This window comes from Sturnira hondurensis, unplaced genomic scaffold, assembly GCF_014824575.4.
Source record: "Sturnira hondurensis isolate 20B ecotype Veracruz unplaced genomic scaffold, ASM1482457v3 Scaffold0007406, whole genome shotgun sequence".
In the NCBI taxonomy this organism is placed as follows: Eukaryota; Metazoa; Chordata; class Mammalia; order Chiroptera; family Phyllostomidae; genus Sturnira; species Sturnira hondurensis.
Genome location: NW_028080037.1, coordinates 17,721,180 through 17,744,232, shown reverse-complemented (window position 1 = coordinate 17,744,232; position 23,053 = coordinate 17,721,180). Strand labels below are relative to the sequence as shown.

Sequence of the window (23,053 nt, the reverse complement as noted above, 5' to 3'; positions counted from 1 at the left end):
CAGAAGATGACCTGGTGGACCCTGGGAATTCACTAAATGACCATGTTCAGTCTCTGTGGTTTTTCAGTGACCTTGATGGCTCACGCAGCAAAAATTAATTTATAATTTTGCTAAACAAAAATTTAAATCACACACACCGTGAGGATGGTATGTTAAAGTATCCACACCTCATAGCAGCTTTATTATTCTCTACTTACTGTGTGGTAATTCTAAGAAAATGAGATAAATTTGGTGATTTCTGTGATGATAGGATGAGAAATGAAAGACATCCAAGAAAGGGTTGGTTTCTAGCCACAGAGTCACTCTGTGACTTTTTAAAAAATATTTATTTATTTATCTTTAGAGGGGAAGGGAAGGAGAGAGGAAGAGAAACATCAATGTATGGTTGCTTTTGGTGCATGCCCTGCTGGGAACTGGCCCCTGCCGGGAACTGGCCTACAACCCAGGCATGTGCCCTGACTGGGAATCGAACCGCGATCATCTGGTTCGCAGGCCCGCGCTCAATCCACTGAGCTACACCAGTCGGGGCACTCTGTGACTTTTGACCCTATAGTTGTATAACAATTAAAGATCTATTGGCAGGGGGAAAAATTGGGACAACTGTCACAGCATAATCCATAAAATATACTTTAAAAAAAAGATCTATTGACATTATGATTGTGCTATTTTACCTTTTAATACTTTACCACATGTTATGAAATTCATTCTCTATATACGAAATGTATAAAATATTTGTTTCATCATTTGAGGATATGTAAAAGTTCAGGACATATTGTTAGAGAATGTCAAGAGCTTACTGTAAATGACAACAACTCGGGAGAAACCAGAAACTTCTCCCCATTAGCAGTTACATCCAGCATTTAGGAACAGTACCATAAATATCAAAATCCCACATTTCACAGCTCATCTGAATAAATATGTAAACCATAGCCGACGTCGAACGGAACACCACCTGAAATAAACAAAAGACACAATTGCATTAAAAAAAGCAATGATGGAGAGTTTCAGTTCTGCAAGATGAAAAAGTGCTGGAGATGTTTCTAAACAATGTATATGGGTTTAACACTACTGAACTGCACATTTAAAAATGGTTAACACAGTAAATTTTATGTATATATACGTGTGTGTATGTATGTGTGTGTTTATTTTACCACCATCAACCAAAAAAACCAACGATGAAAGATTTTTCTTGTGACATGGTTCTTCTAAAAGCAAGCTTCATCCCCGACATCACAGGCCTTCAGGGAAGATTCCATTCCTTTACCCTCAACTATAAGCCCCCTCTAGGGGTTTACTGTATAGGATATAGACATGTAAAATAATGTAACATATACAAAAAACGTTTCACGAAGCTTCCCACAAGAAACACTGGAGAAGGGGCAGCACGTCCACCTGGGAAAGTCAAGGAAGCCTCATTCTGGAGGTAGAATTTGGGCTAAGACATGCCAGTTATTGCATTGCCAGGTCTGATAAATAATTCACGTCGTATCCTGACTCCATCCCCAGACTGCCTACAGGAGAAGTCTGAGTGGTTTTCTGGGCCTGTGTGCTTTACCACAAGACTTTGTCCAGCCTTTCGTCCTCCACGAGGTTCTAAAGACATTTGATGGGAAGGCAAAATACAAGTCTCTGGCACTCAAAGCAAGATGTCAGTCTCTGGCACTCACTAGAGAGAGACCTTGCTTCTTAAAGGCAGAAGCACATTCACCATTAGCTTCCCAGGGCTTTCTGTAGTCTCTGGGGTATAACAGACAACACTCGATAAACTTGCTCTCCCTACCCAACACACAGAAACACAAAGACTCAAAGAAAATGCACCTTTCAAAATGTTAACTGTGATCACCTCTGAGTAGTGGCATTATGAGTGACGGTGCTACTTTGGGGGGAGAGGCATTATATATCTGATTGTGGTACTGGTGGTATATACATTTGTCAAAATCCAAACTATATATATATAATGGATCTATTTTATTGTATGAAAACCACATTTTATTAAGTAGATTTAAAAGATACTTTTCTAGATCTGGTTAATACTCCATATTTATAGTGTGTGTGTATAAATATATATAAAGTGCTATTTTTAGCCCTGGCCAGTGTAGCTCAGTGGATTGAGTGCCAGCCTGCAAACCAAAGAGTCACCGGTTTCATTCCCAGTCATAGCACATGCCTGGGTTGTGGGCCAGTCCCCCTACCAGGGGGTGCACAAGAGGCAACCACACATTGATGTTTCTCTCCCTCTCTTTCACCCTCCTTTCCCTTCTCTCTAAAAATAAATAAATAAAATCTTTTTTAAAAAGTGCTATTTTTAGTTATATCTATGTTTTACAGGTTTTTAAAAAGATTTTATTTATTTATCTTTAGAGGGGAAGGGAAGGAGAGAGGTAGAGAATATCAATGTATGGTTGCCTCTCCTGGGTCGCCTGGTGGGAACTAGCCAGCAACCCAGGCATGTGCCCTGACTGGGAATCAAACCACGATCTTCTAGTTCGCAGGCCCGCACTCAATCCACTGAGCTACACCAGCCAGGGCTGTGTTTTACAGTTTTTAATCAATTATTTACTGCATTTCAGTCTTTCAGAGCTACTTTGGAAAATTCTAGTTAATGCTGCCTAGAACTTTAAATGTGTCCTTCACTTTGAAATTGTGAAAATGTCAACTACTGTTATATTAAAATTACCCTCCTAATGGTCCTTTCCTTGTTTGTTTTTTTGTTGTTGTTGTTTAGGTAGATTTTTTATTTTTGATTTTTTTTAAAGATTTCATTTATTTATATTTAGAAAGAGGGGAAGGGAGGGAGAAAGAGAGGGAGAGAAATATCAGTGTGTCATTCATTGCCTCTCACGTGGCCACCACTGCGGACCTGTACCTGGCATGCAACCCAGGCATGTGCCCCGACCGAGAATCGAACTGATGACCCTCCGGTTCACAACCTGCGCTCCATCCACTGAGCCACACCAGCTAGGGCATAGGTAGATTTTTAAAAGATAAAACTCAAACAACGTAATATTCACCATTTTTAGTAAATTCACGGGTGTTTAGCAAATTCACAATGTTATACAACCATTAGCACTAATGCTAGAACATTTTAATCACTCTGAAGAGAAACACCGTACCCATTCGTGGGCCCGCCCTACTCCCCTCTGCCCTGGCAAACACTAATCTACCTCTGTGGACTGGCCTCTTGGGAACACTTCACATAAATGCAATCATACACCACGTGGTCTTCTGTACCTGGGTCCTCTCACTTAGCATAATGTTTTCCAGGTTCAGCCATAGTGTTGCATGAATCATCACTTCATCCTTTTTTACTGATTAACATTCCATTGTATGGCTATCCCATATTGTGTTTATACATTCATCAGCTGATGGACATCCCTGGTTGTTTCCACTTTCTGGCTGTTGCGAATAATTCTGCTACACACATTTGTATGCAAGTTTTTGTGTGAACACATATTCTCCATTCTACCAGGTATATGCTGGGCCATTTGGTGATTCTCCATTTAACCAAACTGTTCCACAGTGTCTGTACCATTCTACATTCCCGCCAGCAGTGTATGCAGGCTCTAATTTCTCCACATCCTCTCTAACATTTGTTACTTTCCTTTCTAAAACATTTTTATTGTTATTATGGCCATCCTAGTGGGTTTGAGGGGTATCTCAATGCGGTTTCGGTTTTCATTTCCAGTTCCTTAACGACTAGTGATATTGAGCATCTTTTTATGTGTTTATCAGTCAATTATATATCTTCTTTGGAAAAAATGTCTATTCAAACCATTTGCTCATTTTTTTAACTGGGCTGTTTGTCTTCCTTCTTTTTTTAAGTGAATCACTCATTTACTGAATTTGAATATCTTTCAACAGTACTTTGGAAAATTCTAGTTAATGCTGGTTAGAACTTTTCCTATCAATATATTTTTTTAAGATTTTATTTATTTATTTACCTTTAGAGAGGAAGGAGAAAGGGAGAGAAACATCAATGTATGGTTGCCTTTTGTGCATCCCCTGCTGGGATTTGGCCTGCAGGGAACTGGCCTGCAACCCAGGCATGTGCCCTGACTGGGAATCGAACCGTGATCCTTTGGTTCGCAGGCCTGTGCTCAATCCACTGAGCTACACCAGCCAGGGCTCCTATCAATATGTTAATGTTTATATAGAAATATAGCCATATCTGTATAATATAGTTAATATTACCATTCTTAATTTAGAATTTGTGATTTTTCCTATTTTCTTATGAAAATTTTCCAAATATACAAAAAAGATTTCTTAAATTCAAACAGCAAACACGCAATACCCAACACCTAAATCCTCTACTGAACATGGCATTGACTTTACCACTTACCTATCACCATCTGGCCATCCTTTTATTTGTCAATAACCCATCTTCTTCTTTCTACATAAAAATAACTTGCAGACATCAATACTCCCTTTCTTTTTACGTTTGCTACTTCTGATCTTTTGTGGGCTGGAAAACCAAGTAACTGAATTGGTTATAAAGCTTATCTAACATAAGAGGGCCCTGTGCCATGAATTAAACTTTGTAGTGCTGATTTCCTTTCATACAGTAAACTCTTGTTTTCCTAATCAGAGTAGAAATTCTTGGGTGGGAAAAGCACGTCTAAAATTTTTTCAGCAAACATTTGAAAGACTATTAAGCACCAGTACCCATGCCTGAGAACTGCAGGACAGAAAAGTAAAAGACTCAGTCCTTGTTCTTACAGTACTTGCCTTCTAATAGCAGGCACGTGAGCAAACACGTCTACCACGGAGGGATAAGTGCTAACGTGTACATATGGCCGGGGTGCCGTGGGGGCACTTCCAGGCTGGCTGAAGCAAGAAGGTGCTGAGGAATGGCTAAGTGCCTTGGGAAAGTGGGGAGGTAGAGTCTCCCCCAGGCAGGAAAGAGCAGCCTACGCAGACATAAAGGCAAGAAAAAACATGGCACGTTTGAGACACAGCTTACGTTTCCATGGCTAGGATCTGTTGAGGGTGGAGACATGGGAGAACTGGTGAAGTGAACTCCAGACTCAACTGCCTCCCCGATGTCCAACAGGCACCCCACAAACTGGGCTGCTTAATTCCTTCCAACAGTCTCCTCCCCAGTCTTTTCCATCTCCTAAGCGGCACCCTGATGTGTCTACCCAGCTGCTCAACTCTCTTTCACCGCTCACATCCGATCCATCAGCAAGTTCTCTGGTCTCTACCCCGAAATGTATCTCACATCTGCTATGTCTCTTCATTGCTACAGATCCCACCCTGGTCCATGCCACCATCTTCTAACTCGCTAACTCATCTCCCTACTTCTACTCTTGTTCCGACAAACGACTCTCCACACTAGAGTCAGAGGGGCCGGGGCAGGTATTGTGGACGTCTATCCAATAGCCTTTCTTCCTGAGGAACAAGAAATTGATTCTATTCTGGGAGGTAAGGGACCCACCCACAAAACTAAACCTCTCAGCCTCCTAAGCAGCTACATGTGACTAAATTCTGGCCAATAGGATGAAAGCGGGAGAATGCCTCCCTCTGTCTTTCCTCCCTGCCTCCTTCCTCTGACTGAAACGTGGATGTGGCTACAGCAGCTCCAGATGGATCGTGGGAGCCCGGTCCTGAGGACGGCCCAACCGGGACACAGAAAGGAGCCTTAGATCACCAATAACTGTGACACTGTCATACCAGCCATTGTGAACTGCCTACCCATGCACTTCTTTCATAGGAGAGAAAAAAGTTGACCTTTAAGCATCAATTAGCCACTGTTACTTTGGGGTTTTTTGTTCAACAAAATCCAAAGGAAGAAATAAGTAATCTTTTAAAAACATAATTCATGTACCACACCCACACTTAAAATCCTTCGAGGGATTCTAATTGTTCTTAGAATAACTGGCCCTCAAGGGCCTGTGTGAATGGGCTAGAGCTTGTCTGCCTCGTCCGTCACCAACATCATCTCCCTACCTGTCTCCTAGTTTGGCCACACGGGCCTCTTTAGACTGTTTCCCCTTCCCAGACCACTCGTTGCCTCCTCCCCCATCTGCTGCCTAAGTCTTACCTTTCTAGCACCTCCTCAGAGAGGCCTTCCCTGCCCACCTTTGTTTTTGTTTTTTAAAAATATATTTTATTTACATATCCTTAGAGAGAGGGGAGGGAGGGAGGGAGGGAGGGAGGGAAGGAGGGAGGGAAACATCCATGGGTTGCCTCTCGCCCAGTGATCTTGTGTGCTGCGGATGGCATCCAACCAACGGAACTACGCAGGTCAGGGCCCCTGCCCACCTTTGTAAAGAAGGGTCTCTTTCCCTCTCTTTCCTTCGGAATTTTTAATTTATCTCAGATGTTTACTAAAGAGAGCACACTCAGTTATTCCTTCTCATTACCCAGTTAATTTCCTTTGAAGCTCTTGTGATAATCTGTAGTTACCACATTTACAACCTAGGCGTCTAATTACATCTGTCTCTCCACCGGGGTATAAGCTCCTTACCAGGAGGGATCTTGCCTGTGCTGGTCACCCACGAATGCCTAGGAGATGGGCATTCTCCCCTTCAAATTCCTCTCTAGAATAAAGGTTATTCACTGATAATGTTCTGCACCATTTATTTCTTTTAAAAAGGGTGGGGGCGGGGAGAAGAAGCACAGTAACTGATACACAAGAGGTGCTTCCGTATTATTTGTTAAATAAATGAATGAATGAGGTTGAAGAGGTAAGCAAATGCCAAATTATCATGGTCTTTGTAAGTCACGCTTAAAGGGGAATTTCTAGAAAACTGGGGGAAAGCAAAATTAAGATCGCTATAAAATAGAAATTATGCCTATTAGAGTTGCAAACACTTCAAAAATTTAAGACCAGGTGTTGGAAAAAGTGGAAAAAATACAGAAGATTTTATATATTGCTACTAGGGGTATAAACTGATCTGAAGAGTTTTAAAAATAATTTGGCATTACCTTACAGGGTGGAAGCAATGGCCCAGCAAATATGCTCCTAATTATAGATTAAAAATATAGTAATGAATATAAGGAAGCTCACTTAGAAATAAAGACTGCATACATTTTTATTCCACTTGAATCAAGTTCAAAAACAAGAAAAACAAATAATAAATTAGAGTAAAACATCCAGGGGTGGGCAAAAGTAGGTTTACTGTTGTGAGTACGTGGAACAGAGTTAATTCTTCTATTTTTATTTATTTGCATTTTCCATATGAACAACTGTGAACCTAGTTTGCCCACCCTGTATATGGATTACCTTTATGTAAACAAGAAGAAAATTTAAAAGGTAAAATTGAGATAATGGCTACCTCTGACGGCATGGCTCTCAGTCGGGGCAATTTTGCTCCCTCAGAGGACACTTGGTGAGGTTTGGAGACACTGGTGGTTGTCAAGGTTTGCAGGGTGCGGAGTGGAGGGTGCTACTGGCACTCAGTGGATTCAAACAAGGGATGTTTCCAAACACCCCACAGTGCACCAAACAGACCTGCCACAACATTACTACGGCCATTTGCAGACAAACGTTTCTTTACTGGCTGCCGTGTATACCGCAGTGCATTTAGCAGCATCCTCCACACTCCCCTATTTGCGAGAACCAAATGTGTCTCTGCCAAAAGACCCCTGGGAGGCAATATTGCCCCCAGCTGAGAACCACTGCTCTCAGGGGAGACTGGGGTGAGAACAGAGAAGAACATTGTGGGTAATGGTCACAGCCGTTAAGTGTGGGTTTTCTTCACTAGAATAGAGAGCAAAGGAGGAGATTCCTTCGCAAAGGTCTCTCTCCATGTTTACCAGTGCAATCTGCTACTGTGTCTAACTTTTGCAATGTGTTAGTGGGCACCAAAGCCTGACAGTTAGACACTACATCTCTACATCTGGTATTACAGAGATGTCCTTCAGAAGCAGAAAACGAAGATCAACCCCAAATTAAAGAGCTCCAGCTAGAAAACATTAGAATTTCAGGAGTCCCTGACAATGTGACAATATAGTCCACGTGGGTGGGCAGATAGACGGTGGCCATTATGAGATCATCTCGTTTTTGCTCACTTCTCTGTTTTGTTTTTGATTTCTGGACTTGGGCATAAGGACTTGGGCAAAAGGAAATAAAAATCAAAACAGCCTTTTCTCAGTCTTACCCTGGTATCTTCACTGATATAGCCACACATGACCTTCTCATTCTTGACCCACAGCTCACCAGCCTGTGCCCTGAAAGGAGAAACACACAGAACGTTATTACAACTCTCGCACAAACCTCAGAGAAACAATGATGACTCCTGGGTGGCTCACTCTACTCTGGTATTTATACCCTCCTGACCCAGCCAGGCTCAGGTTTCCAGAGACAGCGCCATGAAACAGATCACACAAAACCAAGAATTCTTAGAGCATACTGAATGCATACAACAGGAGCTCGTGATCTGAACATTCATAGAAAATACGTGAGTCTAAAAAAGAGCGTTAGGGAAGCCATAAAACCTCTGAAATGATGCAAAATATTCCAGCTTTCATCAAATTTTAAAAGAGTGTGCCCTCACTGGTGTGGCTCAGTAGTTTGGGCATTTGTCCTGCAAACTGGAAGGTTGCCAGTTCTATTCCCAGTCAGGACACCATGCCTGGGTTGTGGGCTAGGTCTCCGGCTGGGGGTGTGCAAGAGGCAACTGATAGATGTTTCTCTCCCACTCTTTCTCCCTCCCTTCCCCGCTCTCTAAAAATAGATAAATCAAATCTTTTTTAAAAAACTGTTTAAAAAAAACTTTAAATATGTTCATCTAATGCTTTTTTCAATTCTAAAATTATTAATCTAGACTTCCTTTGTTAAAGAATACCAGGTGGCTTCACGACTCCCAGTACTCTGGAGCATTTGCGGGCAGGGCCCTTGGTTTGTTCTAAGTACAATAATCTAATGTTTTAAGCTATTGTGTATTTTATTACAGGGACATCCAGATAGTTCAAATGCTGTTTGCTGCCCCATTACTGCATTAGATCCTACTCCCATTTACTAGCAGAGAAGTCAAGCGTCATGTCATAGCTACCTGATGCCAGCAAACTCCACCTTCTGAGTGATATAGGCACAGGTGCTGACCTAAGGGAAGAGAGAGAGAGATTCACTAATACGTCAAGGCCATGAAAGGTCATAAAGAAAGTCCTGTCTTTCTAATCTCTCCTAACAACCCAAAGTTCAATGAGCATGGGAGTAACAGATTCACCCCTTTACCAAACCTGCTGGGGCAGGCATAACAGTAGGTTCTTAAGAGTTTGGCAAGTACAGACAATAGTACAGACCAGGGGGGTGAGTGGCCAGCTCCCCCAATATACTCATCCTCACATATGTTTGCATCATTATCTACAATTACATATTCAGTTAAATACAGAACATTTATTTCTCAGGCAAGCTCTCGTTTCAGAAAATAGAACCCTCTTTCTACCGTTAAAAATGAGCAAAGATTTGGCCCTAGCCAGGTAGCTCAGATGGTTAGAGGTTCGTCCTGATACACCGAGGTTATGGGTTCCACCCCCTGTCAGGGCACATACAAGAATCGACCAATGAATACATAACTAAGTGGAACAACAAACTGATGTTTTACTTCCTCTCTCTCTCCCTCTCTCTCCTTTCCTCTCTCTCTCTCAAATCAGTAAATATTTAAAAAATGAGCAAAATTTTTTTTCTAAAAATATACACTGTATGGAAATTCTACCTATAATCTGTCATTTCATAACACTCAAAAAGTCCAATAAGGAGAATTTTGGCACCAGCTCACAATTTTGATGAACTCGTCATTTTCCAAGGAAAACGTTAATTAAAAATAAAAGAAGGAAAATGGGGGAAGGGTACAGCCAAAGCAGCCTAACCTGGAAACAGCAAGTACTGGATTTTAGCTCAGTGCCGACTGCTTAGTTTTCTATTCTTGGCCAATCGCTACTACCCAGTCTCAGTTTTCACACATATAAATTACGGGTAACAAATACCTGTCCACAAAGAGATGTGAGGTGCAAATGAAATCAAGTGAAAATTTGAAATCTAGAGGTTCATTCAAATGAAAAACAATATTATAAGTTCCTATTCCAACTAAAAATGCAGAGTAAAAACCTGACAATAAGCAAAACAGAACTAAAAAAAAAAAAAAAACAACCATGAGAAGAGAATGGGAGAAGATAAATGAAAGGTTTGCAATCATTGCCTGTGATACTGCCACCTGAAATGATTGTACATTCTTCTCCCTTCCCGGATCTTTGTATCTCGATGAGAACATGGGTTGTTAATATAACAAAAAATGTCATAGACTTTTTAAAAATCATATCTTACCAAGCTTTTCTTTAGTCGCCACATGTCCCCACGGCCAATATACTGATCCTTAAAAGTTAATTCCACTAGATCAAGGGTCACATCCTAAAAGAGATAATCAAACATATCTCTCTGACATCCTCTGCCACACTCCACAGTCATAAAATAGTGTCCACTCACATGGAGAAACCTTTTGACAAAAAAAAAAAAAGAAACTGGAAGACCATTCAACAGCAGAACCCGGACAAATGGATTTTATCCCGCCAAACAAGGCTCTTGAGAACAGATGCTAAGTCTCTAAAAGACGCTACAGCAGTGTATCATGGTTAAGTTCAAAGAGCACGAGAGTACTAATTCTGAGTTTTAGTCTTGATGCTGGCACACAAACATGGCGTTGTGCTATGCGCTTTATTTCCCTCGATAATGTCAATAATGTCTTTTAGACAACGATTTTTACCATTATAGGATCATTTCCAGAAGTGTGAGAATACTTGAAGAAATTTTAGTGTTTAGTGTTTCAATAGAAAATTTTCCAGTTAGCTTCACATACACACATCTATACAAAAGTCTTTAAAAAGGGAGCAAAAATACACATAAAGTTAAAAAAAAAAAAAGACTTCATCCTTACAGAAAGAAGGGCAAAAAAAGGGGGGGGGGAGCATTTAAAATGCAACTTGCATACTACCTATAATCTAAACGACCTACATATGACCACAAATTTAATAGTCTATAACACTCTACCTAAATAATTCATTATTCCCTTAGAGACCTCATCTTGAGGGAGGGTTCTAATCATATGCAAAAGAAACTCAAGTATATCAAAGATATACCTTAGGGTCCACTACATTCACATAGACATCTTGATAAGGTCTTAGACGAAACACTTGGGTAACAGTCTGGTCCACACTGATAGTTTCTGAAACAGAGAAGAAATCTAATAATACATTCTGAAAAAAAAAAAGGCAGATAAATATATTCTCAATCTATAAATACGGAGATATTCAAGAAGTAACACAATTGACCCTTTGCCATGGACAAGACACATTTTCTGCCTTCCAGGAGCTTAAAATTTAGAATTCTCTGCTTTTCAGGTGACACAAGCAGGTAAAATAAGAGCTGAGCACAAGCAATAAAAAAATAGGGAGACAGCCCTGGTTGGCAAGGCTCAGTGGACTGCGCTCCGGACTGCGAAGCAAAGAGTTTCTGGTTCGATTCCCAGTCAGGATACATGCCTGGGTTGCAGGCCAGGTCCCCCATAGGGGGTGCACAAGAGGCAACCACACATTGATGTTTCCCTTTTTCCCCCTCCCTTCCCTTCTCTCTAAAAACAAATAAATAAAATCTTAAAATAGCGAGAGAGGATGCACAGAGAAAGAGAAAATAAAATAAAGAATTTAAGAAGCAATGTAGAAAAGTTCAAATCAGCTCAGTTGGTTGGGTATCATTCTGCAAAGTGAAAGGTTGCTGGTTCGATTCCCAGTCAGGGCACACAACTGGGTTGCAGGCTCAGTCCCCAGTCAGGGCGCATACAAGGGGCACCCAACTGATGGTACAACCAATCAATGTTTCTCTCTCACATCGATGTTTCTCTCTCGCCATCACTTTCTCCTTCCCTTCCCCTCCCTTTAAAAATAAATAAATACAATCTTTTTTTTAGTTCAAAGAAAAAAGTTCAAATTGCTGTGAAAATTCAGAAAAGGAAGAGATCCTTTCTTATTTAGCATGAAGTAGTAACGGTAGTTCAAAAAAAAAAAACAAAACAAACTTCACAAGGAGTCCAGTAAATCAGAAACACACAGCGGGCAGGAGAAGGGGTGAGGGTAAGAAGGACACGCTTAGGGTCTGGGTTTTACCAAAATCTTAACTCTCAGGATTTAGGTTTCGCAGACTGTTTTCCCATCAAGTTGAAATATAAAAAAGTAGTTGACATCAAGATCCTTTAAAGTAAACTAAAAGGCTTTTTTTCTTTTCTTATTTTTTTTAAATTTGAGGCACTACCTTATTTGCTAACAATCAACATTTCGGCTCCTTGATCAGCACAGTATAGTCATGAGAGGAAAAAAGAAAGGATCTGCATCCACAAGGAATGAACAGAGTGCAGGTTGTGGCTCCTCTACCTACGGACTTCAGGCACACACTTCCTCTGCTGAGACTAAGTCTCCTCACCCACTCGAGAGCGGACAGAAACCTTCTTCAGTTCTCCTGGGCTCACCCGCCTGGCCTCTCAGGCCCTGGGCCTGCCTCAGGTCTGGCTCCTACCACAGGGGCAGGAGGCCCCTCCTGGCTTCTTCTGTAGGGCCCCTCTTTCCCCAGGCCCCACCCCAGAAACAGTTCTCTCCTGGCACCTGCCCCTGGCCCCTTTCGGAGCTGTTGCCCCTCTGTCATGGGGTGCTTCTGGGCTCCTGACAGAGGCCAGAGCGAGGTCTCTGCTCCCTTCCCCTGGCCCTGTGCTACGGGCCCAACCTGGGCTGTGCTCCTCAAGACACTCCCTCTGCGCACAGCCCTGGAGAAGAGGCAGCCCGTCCTCCTGACTCTATGCCATCCCCAGATGCACCATGTCTGCCCTCTCCTCCCAGCTGCAGTTGAAGGCTTTACCTTTGCACACTTTGGGTCACAGTGACATCACTGTACATTAAATAATCTGAATAAATCAAGAGGTCTCAAAAAAAAAAAAAAAGGAATTGGTGGGAAGATAGAGAGAGATTACAAAAAGCTCCCAGGACAGTGCCTTGCACTGTTGTGGGTAACCACGAATATGTTTCTTTCCCTGCCTCCCCCAGAACAGGCCCTTAATAAATGTTTTGCACAAAAACATACTATTTGAGAAAGCATGCTTTGCCAACAACTGTTTTGGCATTAAGTGTAAATAAAGCTTTATGTCTTCAGATTAATTTTCTTCCTAAATCAGTTTCTTCAGTGCCAGAGTAAGAGTGATTGGCAGTGTTGATAGCAGGTCTTTTTTAAAAATGATTTTTAGATTTATTTATTTTTAGATAGAGGAAGGGAAGGAGAGAGAGAGGGAGAGAAACATCAGCTACACCCACAGGTTGCCTCTCACATACCCCTAGCCAGGGACCTGGCCCACAACCCAGGTATGTGCCCTGACTGGGAATTGAACCGGTGACCCTTCAGTTTGCAGGCTGGCTCTCAGTCCTCTGAGTTACATCAGCCAGGGCACAGATAATTTTTTAAGAGGGAACATGATTTGATAAGGAGAGAAGTACAGCGGCCTCATTCCCTGAGATTGTGAAGACAGGTTTCTTGTAGTATTGGGGACAGTAAAGTATAAAATTTTTTAAGAGAAAAGAAATGGAATTCTTACCTTTCTGTAAATCTTCCTTTAGTGACTTGACCTGCAAAAGTAGAGGGCTGGGGGCAAGGGGTGGGGGGAGGAGCAACAAAAAGATAGGATGCTGTAAATAGTAACTAAGTAACTTTTTTTAATCCCCCAAACCCCAAAAGGCAAACAGACCACTCCAGACATATTGTAACTTGTAACAAGTCCACCAATGGGAGAAAGTTCCCTTAGAAACAAAGAAACTCTGTACCTGTGCTCAAGGAAAATTGAAAAATGCTACAGAATTTCTCAGAGTTGTTATCTCAGCTTGAAAAACAGAAAGAATGTACCACTTTTTAAAAGATTATTGGTTTCCCAAATCCTAGAGGGCAGGATTATTTTTATCCAAAGGCAAAGGGATGTCTCACCCTTCAAGCTCCTTAAACAAAATATCTGGAAACAGCCACGCAGTCAGCTGCCTTGACCCTAGTCAGACACTCACCTGTATTCATCATTGGGGTGGGCAATCTCCACAATGTCTCCATGCTTGATGTGAGGAAACACTTTGGGGTTCACGACCAGCTCATCATCTGAAAGACAATTCAGCAATCCCAAGCAGAAAACACACTCAACTCACGTCACAGGCTGTGGTGACCCAACTTTCTCAGGTTGGGTCCTCACAATCTGATCAGGTTTTGTATTACAGGAAAATCACTTGTACTTATCCAAAATTATTCAAAAATACTGTCTTAATGTGACCCTCACAATAAATCTTTGGACCTAGCTGAAATGAGGAAATAGAATAGGCTGACATCTACTAACAGCACAGCCAGGATGAAGGACTGACTTAGTTCGGAGCTCCTTCTGCCTAAAGTCCACCACCTCTCCTGCCATAAAAATCAAGCCAAATAAAATGCCCTGGACTTTGGAGGACAGCGCCTGAACAGGGAAAGACTTCAAATATCCGTTTACATTAGGATCCAAGGAGATCCTTAGAATAAAGGAAGGAAACAATTTCATGTTTTGGTGGGTTTTGGTTTTTTTTTTTTACCCCTGCCCCTCATTGGGGGAGGGGGAGAACTCTTTCAAATACAACATACTGAGAACCATAAAGACGGAACGATTTTTTTTCTCGTTTGATTTTTGGGGAAAGACATGGCCTTTAACTACCCTAAAATCATGACAAGTATATCTAGATTTCAAATATAACCAGACCCCATAAAAATTCAGCCTGGGAAAGCAAAGCAACTGGGTTAATTCCAAATTTTATTTGGTATATTGTTTCCATTGACAGTTCTATCCCAAATCCCCCGTGAAGCCTTCCCCCAATTTCTATAGTCTGAATTGAGCTCTCTGAGCGTGAATTCCCTTCTGCTTTATCATTTCCTTTCTGCATGTTTGTCTCATGGAGCTGAATGCCCCTTAGAGACAAGGGACTCATCACATTCATAACCTTTATGTTTGGCACAGGTATGCCCCTAATATTTGTTGGATGTGTATTTATAGTCTTGCAAAAAACTGGGTACAGCACTAGCTACCTTTGTCTTGTGGGCATGAGAAAGCAGACCCATACACATTGTATATATTGCTATACAGGATGGGGCAAAAGTAGGTTTACAGTTGTTCATATGGAAAATTATACAATAATTAATCAATAACAATACAAGGATAAACTGTATTTCACAGACTCACAGCTGTAAACCTCCTTTTGCCTCACTCTGCATATACTGTATCCTCAGATCCTTCCCTCTACCAAAAGTTTTCTGTTGGCCAGTCAATTCTACTTCACCAATGTTTAGGCAGCATCAACTGCATACCAAATACAAGGTTAACAGCAGATTGTGCATGTTAGCAAAAATTGTTTTAAATGTAGCAATGCCTGGTATATCCTTATCCTGGTAATTATAGTGGCTACATTTATTGAGCTGCACTAACCAGCCTGGTGCTCTGTTAAATGTATACATCATCTAAGTTGATCGCTACAACACCTTATGACATAGAAACTATTGCTTTTCCTTTTTGGCAGCGCTCACCTTTAGAGCAAATGCATACCAAAATACAATTTTATTTATTTTTTCCCCAAAATACAATTTTAGAAAGACTCATTGGGTTGTTAATTCCAACTGCTGAAGCAAATAAGGTTATTAGGACAAGAGGAAACATTATTTATTTACGAAACAAAAAAAAAGTCTTATTATTAGGTGTCATCCTGTTCTGCAGATTTATAGACTCAAAGTGTTAAGGGAAATAGAGAAACCACACTAGATTTGTAGATAAGGTGAACTAAGGGCTTGCTGGAGGTCACAGGGAATGTTAGAGGCAGAGCTGATACTCGATCCTGGTTTAGTGCAGGACAACATACTGTGTGTTTCTGCCCCTTCTCCCTGTGCCTCAGAGCCACAGTTTCACGCTTTGATAATACCTATCTTATGCATATCAACTATTTCTCTCTCATTGAATATAAGTTTCTCTTTTCTGCCCAAACCGGTGTACACTGAAATGTTATGGAACGGACACAGTAAACATGTAATAAAAATATACAAATAAATGGTAGCAAACTGGCAAAATCCACAACGTTCTTTAAAAGTCAGAGGTGCACATGCTTTTAGAAAAGGCCTGTGCTCCCTGGACCTACTGCCCTCCCACCACTGTTTTCTACTTGCTGCTTCACTTAGACAAGTTGCTAACCTCGCCTCCATCGTCACATGGGCCAGCGTGAAATTTTCAAGGCACTGGACACACCAGGACCTCAGCCAACTCACACAACTCCCAAAGACCAATCAATACTGACCACTGCCCCCAAAGCCTTTCTTGTGGATGACCAGTTTGTAGACCTTTGTTGTTCTCATCTTGTACTGTTTTTTCCTTCAGCTGCTCCAGGCTTGGAGGAGAGAAGTCATTTTGACTCCCTGCCATTGAAACACAAACAAAAGGGCTGTCAGACTTTTCCTTGCAATTGCTCTTTGATATTAAGCTACCGAAAATATTGGTGTTGCTTAGCTGGGAGGTGGCACCAACCCTTGCATGAAATCACTCCTCCAAGGACAAGGATGATGGAGAAAAAATAGAACCAGAGAATCTGGGAACCCAGGAGAATTAGAGACAGGCTCTAGTCCAACCTCCAAGAAGATATTCTCTCTATCACACTCCCTAAGGGAAAACTTGTAGTGAACGGGGCACTCATTACCGTGCCTCTGTCTACATCAATAAAACTCAAATAATAAAGAGATCTTAAGAGGTAAGCACAATTATTCTGTAGATGAGAAAAGTGGGGGTCAGAACAAGGGACTTGGCCAAAGTCATTCAGAGACTGAGAGACGTTCCCACAGTTCACGTTTTATCCTCAATGTCTTGGGCAAATAGAGTATAAGTGGGAGGAAGGCAAAGGTTTATTACCCAAATCTCCGTCTAAATAAACTCTTATCAGTTCCTCCCCCACAGACACTTATTTCACAGCTGAGTCCATTGTGGTTCAGAGATGTAAAGAGTCTTTTCTAAGGTCACACAGCGGGACGCGGCGGGGGCGGGGGGGGGGGCAGGACTCGAGCCAGAGCCTCGGCCCCCCTTCCTCTTGTTCCCCAAACCCGGGCCCCGGCTGGCAGCTCCACTCACCCGCAGCTCCGGAGCCCCTTCCCGTTTCAGGCCGGGGCAACAAGGATCGGACCCTCGCCAGGTCCCCCGCGTTTCCTTGGGACGCCCTACCTACGCCCGAACAGCCCGTGCAGCTTTCGTGCCCGAGCTCTAGGGGCCAACCCGCCCGCCCCAACCAAGGAGCGCTCACCTGAGAACCCGCGCTGCTCCGGTGGCTCCGCCCCTGGGCTCCGCCCCCTTCCCGCCCACCTGCCCCGGGCCTCTCTGGCCCGGCCTCCGCCTCTTCTCGGTGTCCGCGCCACTTCCTCATCCGGGGCTTGCGCTGGGGGCGGTGTCTCGTGTGCGGGGGCCCCCAGCTCCGGTTACCCCCTGCATTTCCCGCTTGCTTGCTCGGAGACCGCCCGCTCTAGAGAGGAGATCCTTTACTGTCTAGAAGACGTTCCTAAACAGATCAGCCCGAGATCTTCGTTTCCAACTTGGTGACTCCTCCAACAAGGCAAAGTCGGGACAGTCCCCGGATCTATAAAGGGAATGTTACAGACCCTCGTCTGGCCTCTCTGGGCTACTGAGAGGCACAAGATAGTTTCTGGGAGAACTTTTGTAAAATGCAAAGGGCCAAACACGTGCGACTCCTGGGAAGTATCCATTTTGGGGGTCTTTTCAAGTCCAAACCCCAAATAATGTTTGTGACTGTGTGGCTATGAAATAATAGCTACTATAGCTTTCATTACATCCTTATGTAATCATCACATCCCTATTAGGTGGCAGATACCGTGTTTCACACACGAGGATACAGACTGGGGACATGGAACTCCTTGGAAGGAAGGAAGAATGGATCCTGACTTGGCTCTGTAGGCTGAACTTTTAACCAGCATCCTCATCTCACACCAAAGGGCTCGGCCTAAGCTCCTGCTGGTCGGGACATTTTTCTCTTCTTGAGAAAATCAGAGCACTGTGGGCTATGCCTGAAACTGGCCAAAGCCTTCTGACAAGTTGCCAGCTCCATCTGGTTGGCCTATGGTTTTCGGAAAAATTCTAATGTTGAAAGAAAGATCCGTTGCGTACAGTGACAAGAGAACTAAGCTTTCTTAAACAGCCACGCTTTTACTTCAGGATTCACAAATTAAATATTAAATCATTGTAATATTTTATACATAAGGGAAACATAACCAAGTCAACTGCAACAGTTGCAAAGTTTTTCAAGGACAGAATGTTATACGTAAAAGACTATGTTGCCAATTCAGGGACACCTAGATCCCCCAGGCTATTTTCCGATCTTAGCAGCAGTGACTGATGGGAAGTCCTTCCATCCCAGAGGTAGGGTTCTCCCTGCGCCTCAGGAGAATTTGATTTCTTCTCCTCAGAGATGTCCAGAATTTATATCATATCTTAGAAATGCAATTACCCCACGTTTTAATTTGGCAAAAACTTGTGAAACACCTCGAACAAGTTTTGAGATTTTTAAAACTTACCTAGAGATGGTCAAGGTAAGGGGAGGCTGGAACTTCTAAAAACTCAGTGAACAAGATATTTATTAAACTCAACCTTTTCAAATCAAAATTAATACAGAATGTATGCTGTAGAAAATAATCACATTTTCAAATAAAACAAGACCAATAATGGTACTGTGCAGTCATATCTCATATTGAGAAACCCAAAATAACTGGGTTTCTTAAATCACCTTCAATAGACAAATAGTTGCCTGAAGAAATACCTAAGGAAGCAGATTCTGTAAACAGAAATGTTTTAGAGTGAGTTTCTAGTTAATTCAGCCCAATATTTTTATACATCTATGTAGACGATACATGGACTCACAGACCATAAACAATAGGTTGGCATTTGAATGTGTATATCTCCAGCCCTAATTAAGGCTGGGAAAAGCATTATCTTCGCTTAAAAGACCTACATGTTGGCAGGCTCAGAGATATCTTGTTAAGAAAAGGGAGCATTGGCCCTGGCTGGTGTGGCTCAGTAGCTCGAGTGCTGGCCTGTGAACCAAGGGGTCACTAGTTCAAAACTCAGTCAGGGCACATGTCTAGGTCGAGGGACCAGTCCCCAGTGGGGGTGCTTGTGAAGCAACCCCACATTGATGTTTCTCCTTTCTCCCTTCCCTCTCTAAAAATAAAGTCTTTCTTTTTAAAAAAGGGAGAATTATAGTCTCCCAAACCTTTCTTCAAACGTCTGTTGTGCGTCTACTTACTCAGGACACTGCTAGGTGCTGAGCAAAGAATGATGAACAAAATACACAAAGGGACAGACACTAAAGAATAAAGAGACGAAACAGGGCAACTTCACCTGGTGTTACGGCTAGGAATTAATTAAAACGAGACGCCTTGCCTTAAAGGACTGGAGGCAGAGAGGTGGCATTTAGATTTAGTGGTCAATGTGACAAGAACAAGGGCGGAGGGCACCTAGAACACTGATTCCGGTTGTAAAGATCACTTGGGCTGACATAGTAGAAGGCGGGAGACCGCGAGAGTTGCAGCGACCGGGCCACAGAAATGGTGGATTGGTCCAGGGTATTGGTAACAGAGACAGTCACAGGGCCCTGGGGGCTCAGCAAAGGTAAAAAGGTGTATTCCGCTTTAAGGGTAGGGACCGCAGAGGCGGGGCCGAAAAAAACCACGAACGGAGCTAGTGCAGGGTGCCCGGCCGGGGGGTGCGGGGGGGTGCGAGGGGGTGCGGGGGGTGGTGTAGAGCAGTCCACTGGTGTGCGCGCGCAGCGTGCGGGGGCGGAACTTGGGTGAGCCCGCATGGCTGTCTCAGGCCCCGGATAAGGAAGTGCAGGGAGGAGGGGTGAGGACCATAGAGACGAAGAGGTGGCGGCGGCCGGAGCGCCCCTGGGCTCTCTTAGCTCGGTAGGCTCAGGTAGACTTCGCGGCGGCTGGGCTGCGGCTGCAGATACCGGGCTGGCGGGGCCGAGCGCGGGCCGCGGAGCAGGCCTCAGGGTAAGAGGCCGGGGGCGGGAAGGCCTAGGGTGCAGCCGCCCCGCCTCACTGCACCTTAAGAGGACCGTCCGCCGGGAGGTGCAGGTTTTGGAGCAGCCCGCCCCCCCCTCGGGGTGCCGAAGGGAACCGAGGCTATGCTGCGGCAGCGGAACGACCCGGGGGGAGGGAGGAGACCAGGCCCTGCGTCGCGAGGGGGAAACTGCTTCACCAAGTCATGGCTCCGACGGGGGCGAGCTACTCCTCTCCAGCCTCGATACGGCAGGAGACCCCCAACTTCCTTCGTGGAGAGCGACGCCCCTTGTCGTGGACGTACGCTGTTCTCGGCTTCAGTGCGTTTATCAGTACAGCAAGACCTGCTCCCGGGGTGCGAGAGGGCAATTTTGAACTTATTTTAAGGAGGGTTTAAAAGATAACCTCAAACAAGACCTTCCCCCTGCCCCGCCCCGATTTGGTCAGCGTCTGCCCCCCAAGTGAAGAGTGAGACTCAACTTGCCTAAAAGTGACAGAGGGGATCTCCCTTCCCTGCGAAAGATAGACTTACTTTTCCTCCTTTATTTTTACCTTTACCCCGAGATCTAGGAAGGAAGACCCTGAACAAGGGTCTTGACTAACACCGTCAACAATGTACTTGACGGTGTTAGAAGTCAGCCTTTCTCCCCTCCCCCAGTCAGTACGCGGAGTGAGACTCGCTTCTCTTCCCCCACGTCTCCTGGTGTGCAGTGAGCTCCCTTCCTTGGCACGGTTGGCGTTTGCAGTGTGGTTGTTGTTAGCCTGTGTCTCCCGCTTCCCATCTTTGTGACCTTAACTAATTAATTGCTTAACCTTTCTCACGCAGCCCATCTCTCATTTGGGTACTCTTTTCATGGAATTGTCATAAGAGGTAAAGGAGAATTTGTGTCAGTGCTTAGTACATAGTAATAACCTTTTGGTCAATTGTTGCTACTGTTGTTACTTAATTTGTTTTTTAAAAAGGAAACTAATATCGTCCACAGAGAAACAGATTTTTCCATGCATGACTTTTCACACCACCCTCACCCCATCTCCCCCAAGCCCCAACCCCCATCGCAAGCATTCAAGCCAACCTTTCTCACGAGAAAAGAGGCTGTACCCCTGGGGTGGAGAAAGAGGCACTTCTAATCCTCTTAGATCCTACCATACTCCCCCAATTAACAAAGAGGGCCTCAATTAGAATAATCGGGAAAAAAAGACTTTGTTTTTGGAAACAAGTCTGTACTCCAAGAGGTGGGGAAGGCAGCCTTTTCTTTGTTCAAGGAAGCTACTCAGTTCCTCACTGTTTAGAGATGTCCTCTCCTGCTCCCTCTACTTGCTCTAGCGACAGAAAAGCTTCCTTCGACCCATTAGCCCCCTCCTTCAAAGAGGAAGATTCCAACGTGCTTCTCTTGCCCTCCCAAGAAAAATACCTTTGAGAGGAGGACTCTTTTTCTGCTGTATATTTAGAGCGGCACAGATGGTTTCTTTTCTCTTCCTTTGAAAAAGAAATTACAATCTTTTATGCAGAGAGGCTGTCAGTAGAACTCAGGAGCATTTTCACTCCTTCGTTCCCTGTGTGGAGACAAGGATTCTTTTTCTGCATGCTAATAAAGGGAGGAAAAGGGAAACAGTGTTTGATGCTTTTGAGATTTCCTGCACACTCCATGTTGAGCAGCTGGGCTCTGTTTAGTAAGTATATGGGCTTCCCTGCCCCACTTGCAGTTTGTCTAGAGATCCTGTTTAAAAGATTCTTCTTTCTCTCTCCCTCAAGAGGAGGCCCCTTCCTCTGAATGCCCTCATGGAGGAATTGGCTATAGTGTCTGGATCTTTGGGAAAGAAAGCCCCTTTCTCAAGGTGAAAGGGGTGTTGTGAAATTCTGAGGGCCTGACAGTGTTCACAATAGTATTGTGAGCATTGTCAGCGCCCAGTGTTATTAACTGTTCTTTTCGTCAAGAGCAGCTCCTTTGCGCTGGAATTAAAGGGAGGGGAGACCTTCAGACTCAGGATTATGGGGGCACATGGTTTTCTGTTCTGCTGTTTTCTTTGTTTGCTTTTTCCCCTTATTTTTTTCTTTAGTGCTACAAATGTTCCCTACAGAACCTTCTGAGGAATGTTTGAACAACTAAGTAAAAATTGTCACTTTGTCAGGTTTTTAGTTTTATGAAATGTATTCTAAGGAGACTGAGAGATGCAGTGTTATCTATCTTTCACTGGTTGTTTTCCCCTCTGGTTTATGTTATTTGGTGGGATAGGAATAAGCCCTGCCAAGTTGCCTGAAGACAAGTTAAAAGCCGTCTATCTTTTTAGTATGTAAAGTGTCTTAAATTACCTCCGTTTACCCTTGAGTGTTTTTAATGGAGATTAGTCTGAACTCTGTACCACCATTGTTGGTATCTATAGGTGTGCTTTCCGAAAGGGTGAAATAGAAGATGTACTTAGAGGGCTTTTCATGAATAGCAGGACCTTTGAGATTATTCTGTTTACTTTGTTAATTTTACATGTGAAAAACTAGCCTGAAATACTTAAGTGACACATTGTAGGCCATGCAGCTAAGTGCATGGCCAGATAGGGACCCTGGTCTCCCCACAGGGAAACCTGCATGTAGGCTGCTCCCAGCGCGGCTTCTTCATTTGAAACTCAAAGATCTGGAGACGATTGTTGTGAGTTCAAAAGGACTTCTCTTATTGGAAGAATTGCACTGCATACTCTCTATACATATCAGTCTTTTTTTTTTCCTTTGGCAAAAATCCATTCTCTAAACAATCTAAATCGCTTCAGTGTTGTGGTAAAGATGACAAGCCAATAGCAGCTGGCAAGAGTTGTTCGTGAATCTCTGGGTTACTTTTTACTTATACCTCAAACTAGATAATTGTCTCTGGTGTGTCCTCACGCGATAGGTGGGTTATAAGTCATTAGTAAGGATTAAACCCTAAATCCCTGTTTACGTTTTATAAGCATGTGTTACTCTTTCCTCTTACTTGAAGTTATTTAACATTTAAT

At 43.3% G+C, this 23,053-nt stretch overlaps 2 protein-coding genes across 9 annotated transcripts in view; one reads left to right on the top strand and one right to left on the bottom strand.

The window, feature by feature from the left end:
- Nucleotides 1–17,293, bottom strand: part of DEPDC5 (DEP domain containing 5, GATOR1 subcomplex subunit) — a 95,829-nt gene extending 78,536 nt beyond the window's left edge. For all 4 annotated transcript variants that reach the window (XM_037052586.1, XM_037052584.1, XM_037052587.1 and 1 more), the window contains exons 1-9: nucleotides 17,136–17,293; nucleotides 16,315–16,432; nucleotides 14,026–14,113; nucleotides 13,569–13,615; nucleotides 11,077–11,162; nucleotides 10,268–10,351; nucleotides 8,997–9,046; nucleotides 8,103–8,172; nucleotides 874–952 (exon numbers count right to left, since the gene is read on the bottom strand). In XM_037052586.1, the coding sequence (XP_036908481.1) occupies nucleotides 874–952; nucleotides 8,103–8,172; nucleotides 8,997–9,046; nucleotides 10,268–10,351; nucleotides 11,077–11,162; nucleotides 13,569–13,615; nucleotides 14,026–14,113; nucleotides 16,315–16,372 (562 nt within the window). In that variant the 5' untranslated portion in view covers nucleotides 16,373–16,432; nucleotides 17,136–17,293. The remainder of the gene's footprint in view (nucleotides 1–873; nucleotides 953–8,102; nucleotides 8,173–8,996; nucleotides 9,047–10,267; nucleotides 10,352–11,076; nucleotides 11,163–13,568; nucleotides 13,616–14,025; nucleotides 14,114–16,314; nucleotides 16,433–17,135) is intronic.
- Nucleotides 17,294–19,906: 2,613 nt separating this feature from the next.
- PRR14L (proline rich 14 like) overlaps nucleotides 19,907–23,053 on the top strand; it is a 54,581-nt gene continuing 51,434 nt past the window's right edge. For 2 of the 5 annotated variants that reach the window (XM_037052582.1, XM_037052583.1), the window contains exon 1: nucleotides 19,907–20,062. The gene's annotated coding sequence lies outside the window, so the exon portion shown is untranslated. The remainder of the gene's footprint in view (nucleotides 20,063–23,053) is intronic. The other 3 variants (XM_037052580.1, XM_037052578.1, XM_037052579.1) reach the window with 2 other exon arrangements.